The 16,674-nt window shown below is 51.2% G+C and overlaps 6 protein-coding genes across 6 annotated transcripts; 3 read left to right on the top strand and 3 right to left on the bottom strand.

Annotated features, from left to right (window-relative positions):
* Window positions 1–934: 934 nt before the first annotated feature.
* On the top strand, window positions 935–3,769 carry F4813DRAFT_371278 (DUF803-domain-containing protein). Its single transcript, XM_049244596.1, has 7 exons — window positions 935–1,521; window positions 1,627–1,670; window positions 1,741–1,766; window positions 1,843–1,933; window positions 1,995–2,246; window positions 2,307–2,598; window positions 2,651–3,769. The coding sequence occupies exons 1-7, from the start codon at window positions 1,502–1,504 to the stop codon at window positions 3,135–3,137; spliced, it is 1,212 nt and encodes a 403-aa protein (XP_049096247.1). The 5' UTR covers window positions 935–1,501; the 3' UTR covers window positions 3,138–3,769.
* F4813DRAFT_371234 (ribosomal protein S3) lies at window positions 3,747–5,503 on the bottom strand. Its single transcript, XM_049244595.1, has 2 exons — window positions 5,243–5,503; window positions 3,747–5,172 (listed from the first exon to the last, which is right to left on the bottom strand). The coding sequence occupies exons 1-2, from the start codon at window positions 5,263–5,265 to the stop codon at window positions 4,413–4,415; spliced, it is 783 nt and encodes a 260-aa protein (XP_049096246.1). The 5' UTR covers window positions 5,266–5,503; the 3' UTR covers window positions 3,747–4,412.
* Window positions 5,504–6,092: 589 nt separating this feature from the next.
* On the top strand, window positions 6,093–9,169 carry F4813DRAFT_211287 (phosphatases II). Its single transcript, XM_049239675.1, has 2 exons — window positions 6,093–6,325; window positions 6,385–9,169. Exons 1-2 carry the CDS (start codon window positions 6,311–6,313, stop codon window positions 8,845–8,847), a joined length of 2,478 nt encoding a protein of 825 aa, XP_049096245.1. The 5' UTR covers window positions 6,093–6,310; the 3' UTR covers window positions 8,848–9,169.
* Window positions 9,170–11,647, bottom strand: F4813DRAFT_211281 (phenylalanyl-tRNA synthetase beta chain). Its single transcript, XM_049239674.1, has 2 exons — window positions 11,340–11,647; window positions 9,170–11,268 (listed from the first exon to the last, which is right to left on the bottom strand). Exons 1-2 carry the CDS (start codon window positions 11,390–11,392, stop codon window positions 9,492–9,494), a joined length of 1,830 nt encoding a protein of 609 aa, XP_049096244.1. The 5' UTR covers window positions 11,393–11,647; the 3' UTR covers window positions 9,170–9,491.
* Window positions 11,648–12,868: 1,221 nt separating this feature from the next.
* On the top strand, window positions 12,869–15,655 carry F4813DRAFT_211018 (armadillo-type protein). Its single transcript, XM_049239671.1, has 8 exons — window positions 12,869–13,056; window positions 13,124–13,229; window positions 13,284–13,435; window positions 13,494–13,985; window positions 14,038–14,306; window positions 14,356–14,456; window positions 14,508–14,845; window positions 14,899–15,655. The coding sequence occupies exons 1-8, from the start codon at window positions 12,991–12,993 to the stop codon at window positions 15,250–15,252; spliced, it is 1,878 nt and encodes a 625-aa protein (XP_049096243.1). The 5' UTR covers window positions 12,869–12,990; the 3' UTR covers window positions 15,253–15,655.
* Window positions 15,656–15,725: 70 nt separating this feature from the next.
* F4813DRAFT_382724 (S-adenosyl-L-methionine-dependent methyltransferase) lies at window positions 15,726–16,587 on the bottom strand (the record flags this gene model as incomplete). The annotated part of the gene is made up of 2 exons (XM_049245849.1): window positions 15,726–16,452; window positions 16,538–16,587. The coding sequence occupies 2 exons, from the start codon at window positions 16,585–16,587 to the stop codon at window positions 15,726–15,728; spliced, it is 777 nt and encodes a 258-aa protein (XP_049096242.1).
* Between the last annotated feature and the right edge of the window lie 87 nt (window positions 16,588–16,674).

The following is a 16,674-nucleotide window of genomic DNA, read 5'->3' as shown; positions in this document are numbered from 1 at the left end:
ATCAAAATGGGTTAACCTAGTTATATGTACAAGTCAGACAAAGTCGGATCCAAAACTGGCATTTGGTATCCAGTCTCTTCAATATTAAGACCTAATTGGGTATTCAATTAATAGAGGTTAATAGAGGGATGGATCAGATTGGAGATGATCGGCCTTCAGGAACAGGAAATACCTAGTCAGGATTAAGTACAGTTAAGAAGCAGGGAAGAGGTATGTTTTAGATTCCAGTTCCGAGTTCCACTGCGGTGAATGGGTTCAACCGTTCTTCCGTTTTAATATCCAGATCCCCCCCCTAGACTAATCGGTTAATCGGGGCATCGAACGCTATGAGCGCTCAGGTTCTTGCGTACGTGTTCTGCGGGTGCAAGGGGAGGCACAGCCTCGGCTTTGTGGGTCTTCTAAGAGAAGTACAAGCTTCCAAGGTTCTTAGGTGTGGGTTAAATTCTGTCTAAGAAGGTTTCAAGATACTATGTAATACGTCTAAGATACATTTAGGATCCGCCACAGACCCGAAAATATGTTTATTCCGGCTTGTCTCGAGTACCTTTTAGCTTGTGTCATTTAGCCCATTTAATTCATCCATTGGTAATTAATCCATCAGATCAGACTACCTTTTGGTAGTATGGTAGTAGAGTGAATCTCGATATTCTTGGGAAGAACCTTATCAAGGTGCTGAATACCTAATCATGTACGGAATAGGTACATCTGGTAATCCGTACATCTGATTGCGTACATGTACCTAGTCAGGCACGGGTTAAACTCTCACTTAGGCAGGCTAAGTGCATACTAAGATCGAAATACGGGGCTTAAACTTCGGTTAGCGCATCTCTAATTACTAGGTATGTACAGTAAACGGACGATGACGCCCCTACGCACGGCAGAACCAGGGTGGCTAGGTACATCATATTGGTTTGGGGCATCTCCAAGCGGCTAACCTACACATGTACCTAAGTAACCTCCCTGGAAGTACCCCGTACTTTTTCTCTGAAACCCCATTGCTCCCACTTCGAGTTGCAGTTCCAATGTTGCAAGTCAAAGGTCAAAGAGAGAGATCAAGCTTTCACAACTCCGCTGTAAATCACTACGAATCACTACGAACCCCCGAATTCTAATCCTCACCCCAACCCGCTACGAAATAGCATTCGTTCTTTTAAAAAGAAAAAAAAAGCTTATTCTCTCGTATCGTTCCTATACACTGTCCACGTCTACGGGTGCCTCTCGGTTTCCATCTACTAAGCGACGCTTCAAACGTGCGACCCTCAGCCACCGGCCTTTTCGACTAGGCGCGCAACCGATTCGATCATTCCCTTCGGGTATTCGTGGCATCTCCGCTGATCGAAGCGCAAATCGGTCCACCTGATCACTCCCTTCCGTTGCTTGCCCTCGCCCGGCGCGAGCTATCTATCTACTCTTGCGACGACCTCAATTCTGTTTTCCACCATTACCCCCCTCCATTTTCACTAGACGCTGCGATTCCTGTCGCGGCCGTAGATCCATCGCAATGATGATGCTAGACGAGAAGTACGGATAAACCCCCGAGGCCCGCCGCCGTGACAATGGGCTCTATAGCCTACGCCGCGAGCTGCTATCTTCGACCACAATGGACTGACTTGAATTCTTGAATAGATACATCGGACTGGCGTTAGCTATCTCATCAAGTTTAGCCATCGGTACGTCCCACGAGTGCGAGAAGATAGCGTACTTGCAGGATGCATCAACTAACACCATCCCATCTTATAGGCACGAGTTTTGTAATAACGAAGAAGGTACCGTAACCCAAAGAAGTCGGCGCTAAGCTGTGCCTCGATCTTTGTCGAGAGAGTCCGTTCTAATACGACGTAGGGATTGATACAAGCAGAAGAAAAGCATGGCTTCTCCGGCGAAGGTTACATCTACTTAAGAAACCCCTTATGGTGGGCTGGGATGGCAACCAGTAAGAATTTCCCCATTAAAGTTGTTGGTAAATTAGCAAACTGACGAACCATTCTTCGAAGTGATTACGGGAGAGATTTGCAACTTCGCCGCATATGCCTTTGCTCCAGCCATTCTAGTGACGCCTCTGGGCGCTCTATCTGTCCTAATCGGAGCCGTTCTGGGATCATACTTCCTGAAAGAGGAATTGGGAACTTTGGGAAAGCTTGGTTGTGCTATCTGCCTGTTAGGTGCTATTATCATCGTCCTCCATGCGCCTCCCGACGAGGACATCCAGACCATCGACCAAATCCTGAACTATGCGATTAGGCCCGGTGAGTTAAACCCCAGCGCAAGGAGATTCTTCTCAGACACGAGCTAATGGAGACTACTAGGTTTCCTTCTATACTGTGCAGTCGTGGCTATCTTCGCGACTGTCATGGTCTACAAGATCGCGCCGCTCCACGGCAAGAAGAACCCGCTGATCTACCTTTCGATCTGCTCTACTGTCGGCTCCGTATCGGTCATGTCTGTGAAGGCCTTCGGCATTGCGCTGAAGCTTACTTTCGCAGGCCACAACCAGTTTACCCACGCTTCGACCTACGTCTTCATGATCCTTACTGCGCTTTGCATCCTTACTCAGATGAATTATTTCAACAAGGCGCTCAGCCAGTTCAGCACCCAGATGTATGATCCACCACCTACTCTATATCCACTAACGAAGCTAACTTATTTGTAGAGTCAACCCCCTTTACTATGTCACCTTCACTACGGCCACCCTTTGCGCCTCGTTCATCCTCTTCTCCGGCTTCAACACTACCGACGTGGTTAACACCCTCTCCCTGCTTTGCGGGTTTCTCATAACCTTCACCGGCGTCTATCTCTTGAACTTATCCCGACGCGACCCCAACGGGACGAAGATTCTCGCCGGACAAGGCACCGATGCCGCTGGTACCGATATGATATCGAGTTTGCAGACGCGTCTTAGCATGCAAGCCCGGCGAAGTACCGGCTCGCGGCTAAGCATAGGAAGTCGGGGACATTCCGATAGAGAAGGGCTCATGCGCGCATACGACTTGGAACAAGCGGCAGGAGATTTCAGCCTCAACGATCTTGCCGAAGATAGCGACGACGAACCGTCGTCGAGGAGGAATGGCGCAGCTGTACGCTCGAAGAAAGGCCACGAGTCGATCGAACTTCAGAACCGGAGATCGTCCGAGCAATAAGCTAGCTTCACATCGGAAGATTAGTATCTCATATATGTCCTCATATATGTCCCTGTTCAACATCTCTACGATCACATTGTATATTTTCCTATTCGGCGGCGCTCTTCATCGAAAGATTAGATCATCGAATTCCACGGGTGGACACGATTCATATTAAGGATTCCCATGTTGCTAGTTCCAGATTGGAACTTAGGGTGTAAAATGGCAGTAACCCTTCTCTCCTCCGCCAGGGAAGGGGAATATCGGGCTCACTAAAGGAGTATTAGAGGTAGCATCATTTTTGGGTTCTTGGTTGGGATTATCTCACCGCGGCGTTTCGGGGAACAAACGGGTTACTTTGGAAGTACCCTCCGGCACATTCGGCGCAGAGGCGAGGGGATCCGGTTCCGGTTCCGGTTCATTGGGGCGCGAGAAATGGTAGCAAGCTACCGATACCTTCCACATTATCGAATTTGAGAGGAATCAACTTTATTTTACTTCCCTTTTTTTCTGTATGATTACTACGCGCGAAAGCGAGGTGACGATAAACGGCATGGTCCTTTCTGCACTGTGCCGGATCTGGTGCCGGATGGGTGGGCAAACGGAATTGGGCCGACGGTTGACAGGTCAGTGAGCGACTCTGAATAGCCGTCCCTAAGTTGTCAGGTCCTGTAGACCGCTAGAAGGTGGCGAGTACTTAATGAACGCCATCCTCCAGCATAGATGTGTGTCGAATTTTAAGTACATCTACTCCAGACTATGGTACGGTAGATATCTAGTACCGAGGAGGGAAGTTTATGTGCTCATGTATTAGCTAGGCAAGTTACCTATCCTACGAGAATGAGAAGGGTGCGTGTACGCCGAATTTTGAGGATATTGAACGTGAATTATCCTCGTTTTTATCGAGTGGCCCACAACTGAAATATCTAATTAATGGTAGATTTTAAGTATGAATCAATACTCATTACATTACGTCTAGTAAAAAAATGCATTTTACTTTAGCACGTATGGCACTCATCACCAGGATTTCCATATGTTGTGTGACGATTGCTACCTATTTTGCAGTCCACGGCTCTCCCTAGTAGAGGCCGTGTTTAGCTAGCCTAGAATCGACAATAGAGCATCCGTTGTTTACCGTCCCTGCAATGCAAATGATGATCAAAGACGCCGAAGAATCTCTTGCCCTCGAGAAAAGACAGACCGCGTTTCCTCGTTAGAATTCATCCATTTCCGTTCCCCCCGTTTTTCTTTCCCCAGCGTTCAGATTGAAGAGTCCAGCACCGACTGCTCAATCCTTTATTCCTCAGCGGGGGCAGCCTCCTCGCCGCCTTCCTCCTCGGCGGCGCGAGCAGCCTCGGCCTGAGCCTGGATCTGAGCGGCCTTGGCGCCATAGTCTTGGCTCATAGGCGTCACGATGCTAGACTCTTCCTTGGGCTCGATGATGGTGACGGCGTCGGGTAGAGACTTGGAGGGACCGGCCTTGCCCTCGGGGTCGGAGCCGCGCATGATCTTGACCTTGATACCGAGAACACCCTGGCGCAGGAGAACGTGGCGGGTGGCGCTGTCGATGAAGTCGCGGGCGGGCTGACCAGAGTGGATCATGAAGCCGTCGGTGAACTTCATAGACTTGGCACGGGCGGCACGCAGCTTACCGGAGACGACGACCTCGCAACCCTTGGCGCCGCTCTCCATGATGAAGCGGAGGACACCATAGCAGGCACGACGGACGGCGAGACCGTTGAGGAGCTTATAGCGCAGGGACTCGCACTGGGCGACGGCGGACAGGCCGCGGTTCTGGACCTTGGCAGCGTAGAGGGACACCGAGTTCTCGGGGAACTTGAAGCGCTTCTGGATGAGGGAGGTGAGCTCGCGAATGCGGCGGCCCTGCTCGCCGAGAACCTCCTGGGTGTGGGTGGCGCGGATGATGATGTCGGTGACGGTGGGAGTGACGCGCACTTCGACGCCCGAGTAGCCCTCCTCGGCAAGCTCGCGCTGGAAGAATTCGTTCAGCTCGGCATAGAAGACGCCGTCAGCGACGAACTTTCTGCGCTTGGAACTGCGGAGAGAAGGTAAGTTAGCATGTTGGAGCCAGGTCGATCTAATTAGAATGGAAAGGCGCTACTTACATTTGAGAACCCGGGACGGCCATCTTGACTGTTGTGTTGGATATGAATGACGACTGCTAGGAATCGATCTGTAGTTAAAGGTGTCTTGGTGAGAGAATTGCTCAGCTTGCCGGGTTGGAGTTTGCAGTCGTCACAAAAATTCGGGGCGGTGGTGGGATTGATGGTGGACAGTGGTGGATGCACTGTCTGGATTTTGGCTGTTAATTTTTAGCTTAGGGTTGAGAATTGTGTGCTAGATTAGAGAGGTGTTATCGATAAGAATTATTCCCGAAGCGATGCATCTAATTCTTGGCGGTACATTTGCACGGGCCTAGGTATTTATTCATTGTACATACATATGTATGTAGTACAATACATAGTACCTCTTACGTACTCCACTTCTGCTTTAGTTCGTGTGTGACGTCGGTGTCAGCCACATGCGATTCCCCAATTTCCAATTCCTCAGCCTCGCCTTTTCGTTCTTTGGTGCTAGGTAATGCAGAACCTTAGGATGGATGGATCCGTTGTATTGTACCTAAGATGTACTACCTAAGATGTACATACCTCTTGCCCTGAACTGTTTAACTCTAGCTGCCCCGCCGCTAAAAAGTATATTTTATGCTCTAGCAGCGCCAGTCGCCAGTGACCAGTAACCAGTGACACTGGCAGGGCAGGTCTGAATTTATACGTCTACCTAATCTGCTAATGCACCTACACCTACTTGGCCAACCTCGAACCAACCTTTGCACAATGTGACGGCTGACTTTAACATATGATGCGCTGCCAACTCACAATACACCACGATGCAGCTGGCTAAGCCGTAGTAATCTTGCATACCAACTCATTAGCAACAATTGTTCTTTTCTTTCATCAGCTGTAGTTTATCTAAGCCTGTCCTCCCGTCGAGCTGTCGAGCTGTCAAGCTGTCAAGCTGTCAAGCTGTAAAGCTGTCAAGCTGTCAAGCTGAATTCCAAGGCCTTGCGGGTTTTCGGGCACCTTCAAGTTTCCCTTCGCTGGGCAAATGCGACAACAAGTCCCACCTCGCCTTTGACTGCTTCGATGTAAATCCACACTTGCAAAGCTTCCAAGATGCAAGTCAAGAAGGTAGATGCTTCTTCCGCAGTCTCCGTTTGCTCTCGCCATTGCTAATTCCACCCTGACAGATACCCAATGTCGATGCCATCAGGGGCGGCGAGAGACACTCTGGCGAACTCCATCTTACGGAACACCATATCATATTTTCCTTTCCTAGTACCCAACCAGATGGAGCACCAATACAACCGAGTGCAATACAACCGAGCGCCTCAAAACCTCGCGAGGTTTATATCGCCTATCCCATAATTGCCAACTGTATCTTTCGACCGTGTCCTAGTGCGACCGGGCGCCCATCCTCGATACGGCTACGGTGTCGCGATTTTATGTTTATAAACTTCAACTTCTCGGATGAGGTACAGGGGCGGGATGCGTTTGAATACATCCGGAACCGCACTTGTCGGCTCGGTTCGATAGAAAAGCTATACGCTTTCAGCTACCAACCCTTGAAGCTGGAGAAACCGTTCGACGGATGGAACATCTACGATCCGAGAGTCGAGTTTCGACGGCAAGGGATCAGCACCAAGTCTGTCGATAGAGGATGGAGGATATCCTTAATAAATAAGGATTATAATTTCTCGCCGACCTACCCTGGCCTTCTCGTCGTTCCCTCTAAGATATCCGACAATGTCATCAAGTATGCTGGCTCGTACCGATCGAGGCAGCGCATACCTGTCTTGACATATCTTCACTCCCTAAATAATTGCTCCATCACGCGGAGTTCTCAGCCTATGGTCGGGTTCAGGGGGAATCGCAGCATACAGGACGAGAAGCTGGTCAGCGCGTGCTTCTCCGCTTCGGCTACCGTTGAGTTTAATGGAATAGAAGCCCCAGTAGCGGACACGACGGAGCCCAGCCCAGCGTCCAGTCATGCGGATCTCCGAGATACTTTGGATACGGAAACTTCAGAAACCGAACGCCTCGAGGATGAGCTCATCGCGGGGGACGAGAGCAACTACGATACGAAAACAGGAAAGCGGTTGGTATATGGCGCACAGCAGAGCAATCTCATCGTGGATGCTCGACCAACCATCAACGCAGTTGTAATGCAGGCAATGGGAAAGGGGTCGGAAAATATGGAATACTACAAGTTCGCTAAGAAAGCCTATCTGAATATCGAGAATATTCACGTCATGAGAGAATCTCTTAACACCGTTATAGAGGCTTTGAAAGATGGAGACATCTCTCGCCTCCCTCCTAATCGCGAACTGCTCGCGAAGAGCGGTTGGCTTAAACACATTACCGGTATACTCGACGGGTCGGCCCTGATCGCACGCCAAGTTGGTATAAGACACTCGCACGTCTTGATCCACTGTTCGGACGGTTGGGACCGTACTAGCCAGCTATCAGCCCTGTCGCAGCTGATGCTAGATCCTTACTACCGCACAATCGAAGGGTTTATCGTATTAATCGAGAAAGATTGGTTATCCTTTGGGCACATGTTCCAACAACGTTCCGGCTTGCTCAACCACGAGAAGTGGTTTGCTGTAGAACGCGATTCCCTGGCTGGTTCGGCGATACAGCCCGGCGAGTCGGACGGCCGCGCGGGCGAAGCCTTCGAAAATGCGCTCGCGAGCGCAAAGCGATTCTTCAAGAACCGTAGCAGCGAAGCTAACGCAGAATCGGACGGCGACGGTGTAGCATCGCCAGCCGACGATCCGTCGCAAGTCAAGAAACCGGCACCAGGTACGCCCGAAGCTAGCGAAGCCACTCGACCCAACGAGATATCCCCTGTTTTCCACCAATTCCTCGACGCGACGTACCAGATCTTGCGGCAGCATCCTAATCGTTTCGAGTTCAACGAGCGATTCCTGCGGCGACTCCTCTACCACCTCTATGCCGGACAGTACGGCACGTTCCTATGGAATAACGAGAAGTCCCGCAAAGACGCCCGAGCGAACGAGAGGACGAGGTCGGTATGGGACTATTTCCTATCACGGAAACCAGAGTTTATCAACCGAGACTATGACGCGACGATTGACGATCGGCAAAGCGGCCGCGAGAGGCTCATCTTCCCGAAACTTTCTGACGTGCGCTGGTGGCACCAGCTCTTTGGCAGGTCAGATGCGGAGATGAACGAGTACCTCGATCTAGCTGCGGCGAGGGACGAGAGGCTCGGCAGCTACGCCCTAGGCACCACAACGCCATCCATGCCGGGTGGCTTCACGGGCTCTCCAAATAGATCGCCACGGCCGCCGCAAAGTCCCCAACCGCCAAGCTTACCTCTAAGCAAGAGCGTGCTTACAGGTGTGGAATCCGCACACGAAGCACTTACGTCGGAGCAACGGGCGGTAACTAACCCGGCAAGTCTAAAACACAACGCCAGCGCCGACACGCCCAACGCGTTCACAACAAATCTCGCTAAGATTAGGGACGGGGTGGCCGGGCTAGATATAGGACGAGGCATGTTCGGGGGTTCTAGCGCTGCGAGCGTCGGCGAAGACGCGAGCGTGAAATCGGGCGAACAGGAGATGGCGGATATGCCTACAGGGAGCGAGAGAGGGAGCGAGAAGGGGAGCACGGAAATTGCGTGATCGTGAGGTTTTCCTCCCTGGCCACAATATGGGCATTATTATGGTGTGGCATTGTAAGAGTTACTACTAGGCGCCCTACGAACGAGAATTAACAAAAGAAGATGCGATACGCTAGTTACGTTGTATGTTGATGTCACGCATATATACCTATGTACAAGTATTCGCTTGACGGTGTTGGCTCTTGGCTCTTGGAGGGTGTTCTGGTTTGGGCAAGAGGTTAGATGGGGTAAGAGGTTTGTTAGTTGGTATGAGACGATGACGTGATGGGGATAAGGCAACCAACGTTGTTGATGTTTAGATCGGCCATGGTCTATCTACTGTACTGTGTACGTCTTGTGAGGAAGTAGTAGGTAGGCAGTCTGGCGGAAAGAATTATGTACTACTAAAAAACACATGATGGAATTCCCAAGCTACAAGTTTTGGATCATGCTAGGAATTCTTCCTACCAACCTATTCTAGGCGTTTTTGCCTAAATCCCGCATCATCTAACTGCGTCCTCTTTTCTTATCCCTGGTCTTTCATCCTCGCGGGAAACAGACACAGATAGCAACACCACGCGACTCTAAGCTATCTTCTCTTCTCTACCCTCGCTTAACTTCCTCCCGTCTCTTCTCGTCTCGTACCGTCTCGGTTCTACCACCGCTTTATAAGAAGACCTCGAGATTGACTTCGAGGGTACTGACGGGGTACTTGAGCTCGAAGTTCTCGAGGACAGAGGGATGTAAGATGCCGAACTCGCCGATGCGCGCCGTCTTGCCGCTTAGGCGGGCGAAGACGGCAGCAGCGCGGCCGGGGAAGAAAGTTGCCTCGTCGTCGATGGGCTCGAGCCAGTAGCCGTCGCGCTTCAGGTGTTGGGGAGTGACTTTGAAGTCGATGTCCTTGCCGGTGAGGCCTTCGTCGTGGGTCAGGAAGGCCTGGCGCAGCATAGCCATGACGCGGTCCAGCAGGCCGTGGACCTCTTCGAAACCGGAAGCCTTACCGCACCAAGCAGCGGCGAAGTGGCGCTCGTTGCGGGCTTTTCGCTCCGCGCTGGGATCCTTGAACACGACGTCCGAAGTCTCGAAGATGCGGAGCGGGAGGGCCACGCCCTTGTTCTCGCGGATGGTCTTCAGCAAGCCGGGGAGCAGCGACGTGCGCACGATCTGGTACTCAGCGGTCTTGGGGTTAGCGAGCCTGACTGCTTTAGTGCCGTCGTCCTTCCGGTTCAGCCACGCGAAGTTCTCGTCGTGGCTGCATAGGATCAGGGGCATGACCTCGGACCAGCCCGCCATGCCGGACTCGAGGCGCACGATGTCGGCTAGCTTGTTGAGGGTCAGGGGCGCGCCAACCGTCTTGGTCACGGTCATCCTGGGAAGCTTGTTGAATCCGTATGCGATGCCGAGATCTTCCATGATATCGCATCTTTGGAGTATGTCGGCGCGCGTCGGCGGTATCGTGACTTCTATCAGGGCGTCCGGGTCCTCGCTCGAGGGCTTAGCGGCTAGAGCCATCTTCGAGAGGAGCTTGCTGATGTTCTCGGCAGACTCGGAGAGGCCAAGGCAACCGTTCAAGTAGTCGACCTCGACAGTGGTTGTTCGTGGTGTTAGGTTGGGTGATATCCGGGTCTGGCCGTTGTGGTCGGATATGACCTTGATAGGCTCGACGGTGAAGGGCTCCTCGGCATAGACGGAGAACATTGCGACCATCATGTTGACGACAATTTCCAGCTTGGTCTGGTCCGTTGCCGTACATTCTATAAAGACGTTCTTGGTGTTGAGAGAAATCTTGGAATGGTTGCTGTTGATGATGGGCGGCAGCGAGCAGACTACCCTATTCGCGTCGTAGATGACGGGGTAAACCGAATTGTCCCGGACGATGTGCAAGTATTTACCTATATTCTTATCCTTCTCGTAGAAAGCCATCAGTTCCTCTCCGTTCATCTGCTTGGTCTGGTTGAGGGGCGTGAAGACAATTTCTTGCGGCGGTCGCGCCTCGTACGTGAAGGGTCCCTTGATGGTATCCAAGTCGTGAGTTCCGATGGCGACTAGCGTACGCTGGCGGGCGAGGTTCTGGTGTAGCTTGTCTTGAAGGGCGATGAAGGAATCATAGTTCTTCTGGGTGAACTTGACATTGCGCAAGATGGCGCCACCGACCAGCGGCCGCACTTTCATAGTATCCTCAAGGACAGTGATGGTATGCATGTTCCCGGAGACGGGCTGGATTAATCTGATATTGGGAGTAGGTTGCCTTTCCCGGAAGATGTTGAGCATAAGGGCTATGCCCTCGAAGCAGAGCAAGTCATATCGGTTGGCGGGGATCTCGATCTTTAGCTGGGGAGGTTCTTGAACGCCATCCACGACAGGTCTCTCTTCATTCTCCGTATCTTCGTCTAGCTCGATACCAAACTCGAAACATAGCTCTTCGAACTCGGCGGTGGTGAACCTGGACGACGGTGTGTTAGTGGGGTAATATTGGTAATATTCAGGGTCGTGGAGGGGTCGAATGCTACGAACTGTTGACCTAGAGCCTCGTAGAGGTCATATTTATTGACTGATATGGTAGGCATCTTCTATATGGCCCCTTTTGAGGGTATAACAGAGCCTAGAGGCCAGGGATATTTGCGCAATTCGTTGTTTCGAGGAATTGGTCGGTCCTGAGTCACCGTCGACTTTGGAAATTTGTTTAGGTTGCAGTTGTACAACCCCACCATGAGATATGCTTTATGCAATATCGGGTGTGCAACCTACCTTGGCGGGGATATTATTCAAACCGGAGTTGAAGTCGGTAGCCCTTACATAAGTACCTAAAGTGCCTAGGTAGGTACCTAATCTATACAATCTTACCTACCTAGGTTTAGGTACGAGTGCAATACTAGAGGTCACACTATCTGCTAGATGACCTTGGGCGCAACAGATACATCATCTTCGGCCAATCAGCTTAATTTATGTTTAAGCCTTTGGCCAGGCATATTTTGTAAGCTACCAATTATTCAAAGCTGTCTGACCATAAACCGCCTGCCGTAATAGAGAAAGTGACATCACTGCTTTCGTTTACTGCGTTCGGCCACACAGTGAACATGTTCGATACGCAGCCCAACGCTGAGCTACGCTATACAAGCCTAAAATGTACATGAGCACTAACTTGATACGATTTAGATGGTAATAATTAAAAGACGGCTGTGCTTTCAAATAAGACACCTTTATGAAAATAGGAAACGTAACTAAAGCATCGGAGGTACACAGGAAATTACATAAGGTAGGTACCTATGGCCTACCCAAAATATGAAGCTGATAAGGTCCTTAAAATAAAGGTAAAAGAAGAGCCAGGGGTGCAATGCGTAACAGCACTGTCGAATTTAGGGCGGGGAAGTGCATGTACCTAACGTACATAATTCCAAGGTACCTAGTACCTATGTACGTAGCATGATGAACACAACATACATGTATGTAGGTACCTAGGGAACAAAAACGATATGTGGGGCATCTATGGCACCCGGGCAGAGATTTCCATCATTATCTCAAGCCAGCAGGCCAGACAGGACCAAACAACGCATAAGCCACAATATTTTCAGAACTAAGAACAGCTAGTCAAGGCAAGCCCCCGTTGTTGCCTCATTTACCTCACTTACCTTTACCTGCCCCATGCCTGATAATACCTGAAGTAGGTGCAGTCCGGTACAAAATTATGGTACAATATCAAAGTACATAGTAGCTCTAGCCCGCGTTAAACCTATTTCCACCAAAAGCATCTTTCTCTTGGTCACAACACAATCCTATCCACCAAAGCGACCTTCCCATGATACCCCTCGATGATCTAATTTGGAAGACCTGATCCACGATCCACGGCGAACTGAAGACCACCCGTAGACGACTCATCAATTTTACAATTTTACCGCTCCGCCTATCCAACCTATCCAACATATATTTTTTGGGCTATCGGAGCACTAGCGATAGTTGATCTCTGCCCGGTTTCGTCTCCAAGTCGCCAAATTGACCTGACATCGACCTAACTCATTGCATCACTCCACCAGACCGCCCACTCCCACGCCCACGCCCACGCCCACGCGATCTAGCAAGCGCACTCCCAGACCCCCAAGCCGGTTCTCAACTTGCCGGCCTCAACGCCTTCACCACCTTTTTTACTACTGCATAATTACACTTCGCCATGGCTGACGCGCCAAATGCGAACGATGAGCTGTACCCTATCGCCGTGCTCATAGACGAATTAAAGGTGAGGCGGTGACCCCAGCCCATATATCACCACGTATTAGAACTTCATCCTCTAACCTTGCTATCAGCACGACGACGTTCTGCTCCGATTGAACGCCATCCATCGTCTATCGACAATCGCGCTTGCTTTAGGTCCCGAGCGCACTCGTGACGAACTCATTCCCTTTCTAGATGGTCAGATACCGACCCCAGCCTCTAAGCCAAACCATAATCTAACATCAGCATCAGAGTCGGTCGAAGACGAGGATGAAGTTCTCGTAGCCCTAAGCGAGGAGCTGGGCAGCTTCATCGAATACGTAGGCGGGCCCCAATACGGCCACGTCCTCCTCTCCCCCCTCGAGAACCTCGCAGCCATCGAAGAGCCCGTCGTCCGGGATAAGGTCCGTCCATACAGCCTCGCGGGAATCCTTATCGCCATCTGCTAACTATTTCTCGCAGGCCGTCGAGTCCCTCAACAAGATCTGCAGCGAGCTATCACCCCAACAGGTCGAAGAGTATTTCATCCCTCTTACTATCCGACTATCAAAGGCGGACTGGTTTACCTCCAAGGTATCCGGATGCGGCCTCTTCACAGCTCCTTACTCCAAGGTGTCTCCCCCCGTCCAAGAACAGCTTCGCCAACAGTTTGGCCACCTAGTACATGATGAAACCCCCATGGTGCGAAGACAATCCGCCACCAACATGGCCAAGTTCGTGAAGGAAATGCCCGCGGCTATCGTTGTGGAGGAGATGATACCCCTTTTCCAGCACCTCGCGCAGGATGACCAGGACAGCGTGCGATTATTGACAGTAGAGATTCTGATTTCTATCGCCGAGGTTGTGCCCAAGGAGCAGCAGGGCAGCCATGGCGTTTTGCTTACGTCGTTACGAAATTTGATAGAAGATAAGAGCTGGAGGGTTCGATACATGATTGCTGATAGGTTTGAAAAGGTATCGATCCCCTCCCTTGCTTCATGTTTTGTATAGTCCAGGCTAATGGCAGGCAACGCAGATTGCGAAAGCTGTAGACGAAGAGGTGGTCACTCGAGACCTAGTACCCTCGTTTGTCAAGCTACTGAAGGATAACGAGGCCGAAGTTAGGACTGCCATCGCCGGCCAGATCCCCGGCTTCTGCACTCTAGTCGATAGGACTACGCTGCTCAACGATATCATGAGCTCCATCGAAGACCTAGTCTCCGACACGTCACAGCACGTCCGCGCCGCTCTAGGCACGCAGATCAGCGGTCTAGCCCCGATTCTGGGCAAGCAAGAGTAAGCCCATCTGCTAAATCTTAGGATCCTAGCCATTGACCTTTATTAGAACTATCGACCACCTCCTTCCAATGTTCTTGCAGATGTTGAAGGACGAGTTTCCCGAAGTTCGTTTACATATCATCTCGAAACTCGAACTCGTCAACCAAGGTATATACTCTGGCAAGACCCCGTAGAAGCTCGCGTTGTTAACGTTATCAGTCATCGGTATCGACCTCCTCTCCCAGTCTCTCCTGCCCGCGATCGTGCAGCTCGCCGAAGATAAGCAATGGAGAGTACGACTTGCTATCATCGAGTATATCCCGCTCCTTGCCAGTCAGCTCGGTGTCCAGTTCTTCGACGAGAAACTGAGCTCGTTGTGCATGGGCTGGCTAGGGGATACGGTCTTCTCGATCCGAGAGGCTGCCACTCACAACCTGAAGAAGCTCACGGAAGTGTTCGGAGTCGAGTGGGCTAGCGAAGCTATCATCCCGAAGGTGATGGCTATGGGCTCTCATCCTAACTATCTATACCGGATGACGACTTGCTTCGCTATCTCGGTAAGTTTGCTTGTCATTTTCCAGTGCTCTTTATAGATTTTAACCAGCAGTAGACTCTCGCGACCGTTGTCAGCTTGGACGTGATTGGAAAGTCGATTTTGCCTATGCTGGAAAAGCTTGTGGCGGACGAGATTCCCAATATACGCTTCAACGTGGCGAAGACGTACGCCGTGCTCATCGACGTCTTAAAACGACTTCCCGAAGAGGGTACCGTCTACAGTCTGGAGAAGGCGGGAACGACAACGACCACGCCATCTCCTCGGGCAACCGAGCTCATCCAGCAGCGCATCTTGCCGAGCCTGGAGAAGCTGCAGAAGGACGACGACGTGGACGTGCGCTACTTTGCGACGACAGCGGTAGCAGGAATTCCCGGAATGGGTGGGGAGCCTATGAACACATCGCCGTAGACGAAAGATTGAAGAGAACTCTTTCAACATGCAGCCATGTACTAGAGTGTCCTAGTTTCATCTCTCGCGAGATGGCCGTCTCGGATTGTCCAGCGTCAGTTCGTGCAAGGGTCCTTCAGAAAGTGAAATTTTGAGGGTCCGTAGAGTAGATGTATGGGAAGCACGCACACAGTCGTCAAATGCATTTTTTGGAGGGTTGTGCCCTACTCGACATCGAGGCCCGTAGGACTTTAAAGCCGCACAAACTTCTATAGAAGGGCTTCGAGCCATGAGCCCCGAACCGGCGCTCTTGTTTTGGAAGCTGCCTGATATGTGTATGATAAAAGACGAAAAAAAGAGCATGATCAGTTTAATAGATCTCAGTCGAACAGGTTTGTAGTAATGCTGTTCCATCCTTCTAATTGTACTCTACTGGGGTATCTTTCCTAGGTTAATGCACTCCTACGTCTATGTTTGTACTGCCCGTGTTAATTTTAAGTATCCCTAACTTTCTTGAAGCATAAACTACTAATGGTTTGTCCCTTTACGCCGCCAAAACTAAAGCTAGGGTACTCGACCCTACCGACTAGGTCGAAGCGCCACCCTCTCGCGTCTCCATCGTCCTTTCCTTCCTTCCTAGCACCCTCGAACCAGCTCTTCAGCTCCTCTTCGGTCCAGTTGCAGCTCGTGACGAGAAATAAGCCCTCGTCGCGCACGAGAGGCGCAACCCGCGCTCTATAGGATTCACTAACACGACGCCCGCTCACAGGGTCCGTCTCTGACGACAACGATATCGCATCGAAGGTGCCCTTATCCAGTACGACGTCCCAGCCCCGCGGTTGTTGCGCATCAGCCAAGAGCGCAGAGGCCGGCGTTTGAAGGATGTCGTGCTCGCGGAACTCGACCGGCCTTTCGCTTTCGGTATCCGGGTCTTGTGACCGCGACTCCGCAATGCGCCGCGCGAACTCGACGCTTTGGCGCGAGTAGTCTACGCCTTGCATACGTCCTTGCCAGCCGGCATCGCGCAGGCCGAAGAGGAGAGATCCGTTGCCGGTGCCGAGGTCGAGGAAGGAGGATTCTTCTGTGGAGAGATGTAGCTCGGGGTCGGAGAGGAAGTCGATGACCTTGGCTTCGGCGTCCGAGTCGTCGAACCAGACGGTGCCGGTGTCGGCGGGGTTATGCGCGTGGTTGGAGATTTCGGCTGTGTAGAGGTTGTCCCAGCTGTTGGTTTGTTTTGGCGTTAGATGGTTGAGCTGGAGAGCAGGGGAGGGTTCATGATTGGAGGAGAATAGATGGGCGGGCATACTATTCCTTGGTGCCCAGCTCGGACGGCTCGAGGTGTGTTGGCTTGGACATTATAGAGGTTTTTATGAGTCAATTAGCTCTGGTAACCATGCAGGAGAGACATGTTTGATTACGAAGCTATAGTCATGACGCTATTCT

This window comes from Daldinia decipiens (assembly GCF_022478715.1).
Source record: "Daldinia decipiens strain CBS 113046 unplaced genomic scaffold F4813scaffold_38, whole genome shotgun sequence".
Taxonomy (NCBI): Eukaryota; Fungi; Ascomycota; class Sordariomycetes; order Xylariales; family Hypoxylaceae; genus Daldinia; species Daldinia decipiens.
Note: the sequence above shows the minus strand (reverse complement) of the source record. Positions and strands in the feature narration are given on the sequence as shown.

What these genes read in the sequence shown, in the direction of transcription:
- F4813DRAFT_211018 (XM_049239671.1), top strand. Translation starts at nt 12,991, where the DNA reads ATGGCTGACGCGCCAAATGCGAACGATGAGCTGTACCCTATCGCCGTG. An exon ending in AGCCCGTCGTCCGGGATAAG is followed by an intron (nt 13,436 to 13,493) that starts GTCCGTCCATAC and finishes TATTTCTCGCAG; the next exon opens with GCCGTCGAGTCCCTCAACAA. An exon ending in CCGATTCTGGGCAAGCAAGA is followed by an intron (nt 14,307 to 14,355) that starts GTAAGCCCATCT and finishes GACCTTTATTAG; the next exon opens with AACTATCGACCACCTCCTTC.
- F4813DRAFT_371278 (XM_049244596.1), top strand. Translation starts at nt 1,502, where the DNA reads ATGATGATGCTAGACGAGAA. An exon ending in GTTTTGTAATAACGAAGAAG is followed by an intron (nt 1,767 to 1,842) that starts GTACCGTAACCC and finishes AATACGACGTAG; the next exon opens with GGATTGATACAAGCAGAAGA. An exon ending in GAACTATGCGATTAGGCCCG is followed by an intron (nt 2,247 to 2,306) that starts GTGAGTTAAACC and finishes GGAGACTACTAG; the next exon opens with GTTTCCTTCTATACTGTGCA.
- F4813DRAFT_371234 (XM_049244595.1), bottom strand. Translation starts at nt 5,265, where the DNA reads ATGGCCGTCCCGGGTTCTCAAAT. An exon ending in GCCGTCCCGGGTTCTCAAAT is followed by an intron (nt 5,173 to 5,242) that starts GTAAGTAGCGCC and finishes TTCTCTCCGCAG; the next exon opens with TTCCAAGCGCAGAAAGTTCG.
- F4813DRAFT_211281 (XM_049239674.1), bottom strand. Translation starts at nt 11,392, where the DNA reads ATGCCTACCATATCAGTCAATAAATATGACCTCTACGAGGCTCTAGGT. An exon ending in TACGAGGCTCTAGGTCAACA is followed by an intron (nt 11,269 to 11,339) that starts GTTCGTAGCATT and finishes ACCGTCGTCCAG; the next exon opens with GTTCACCACCGCCGAGTTCG.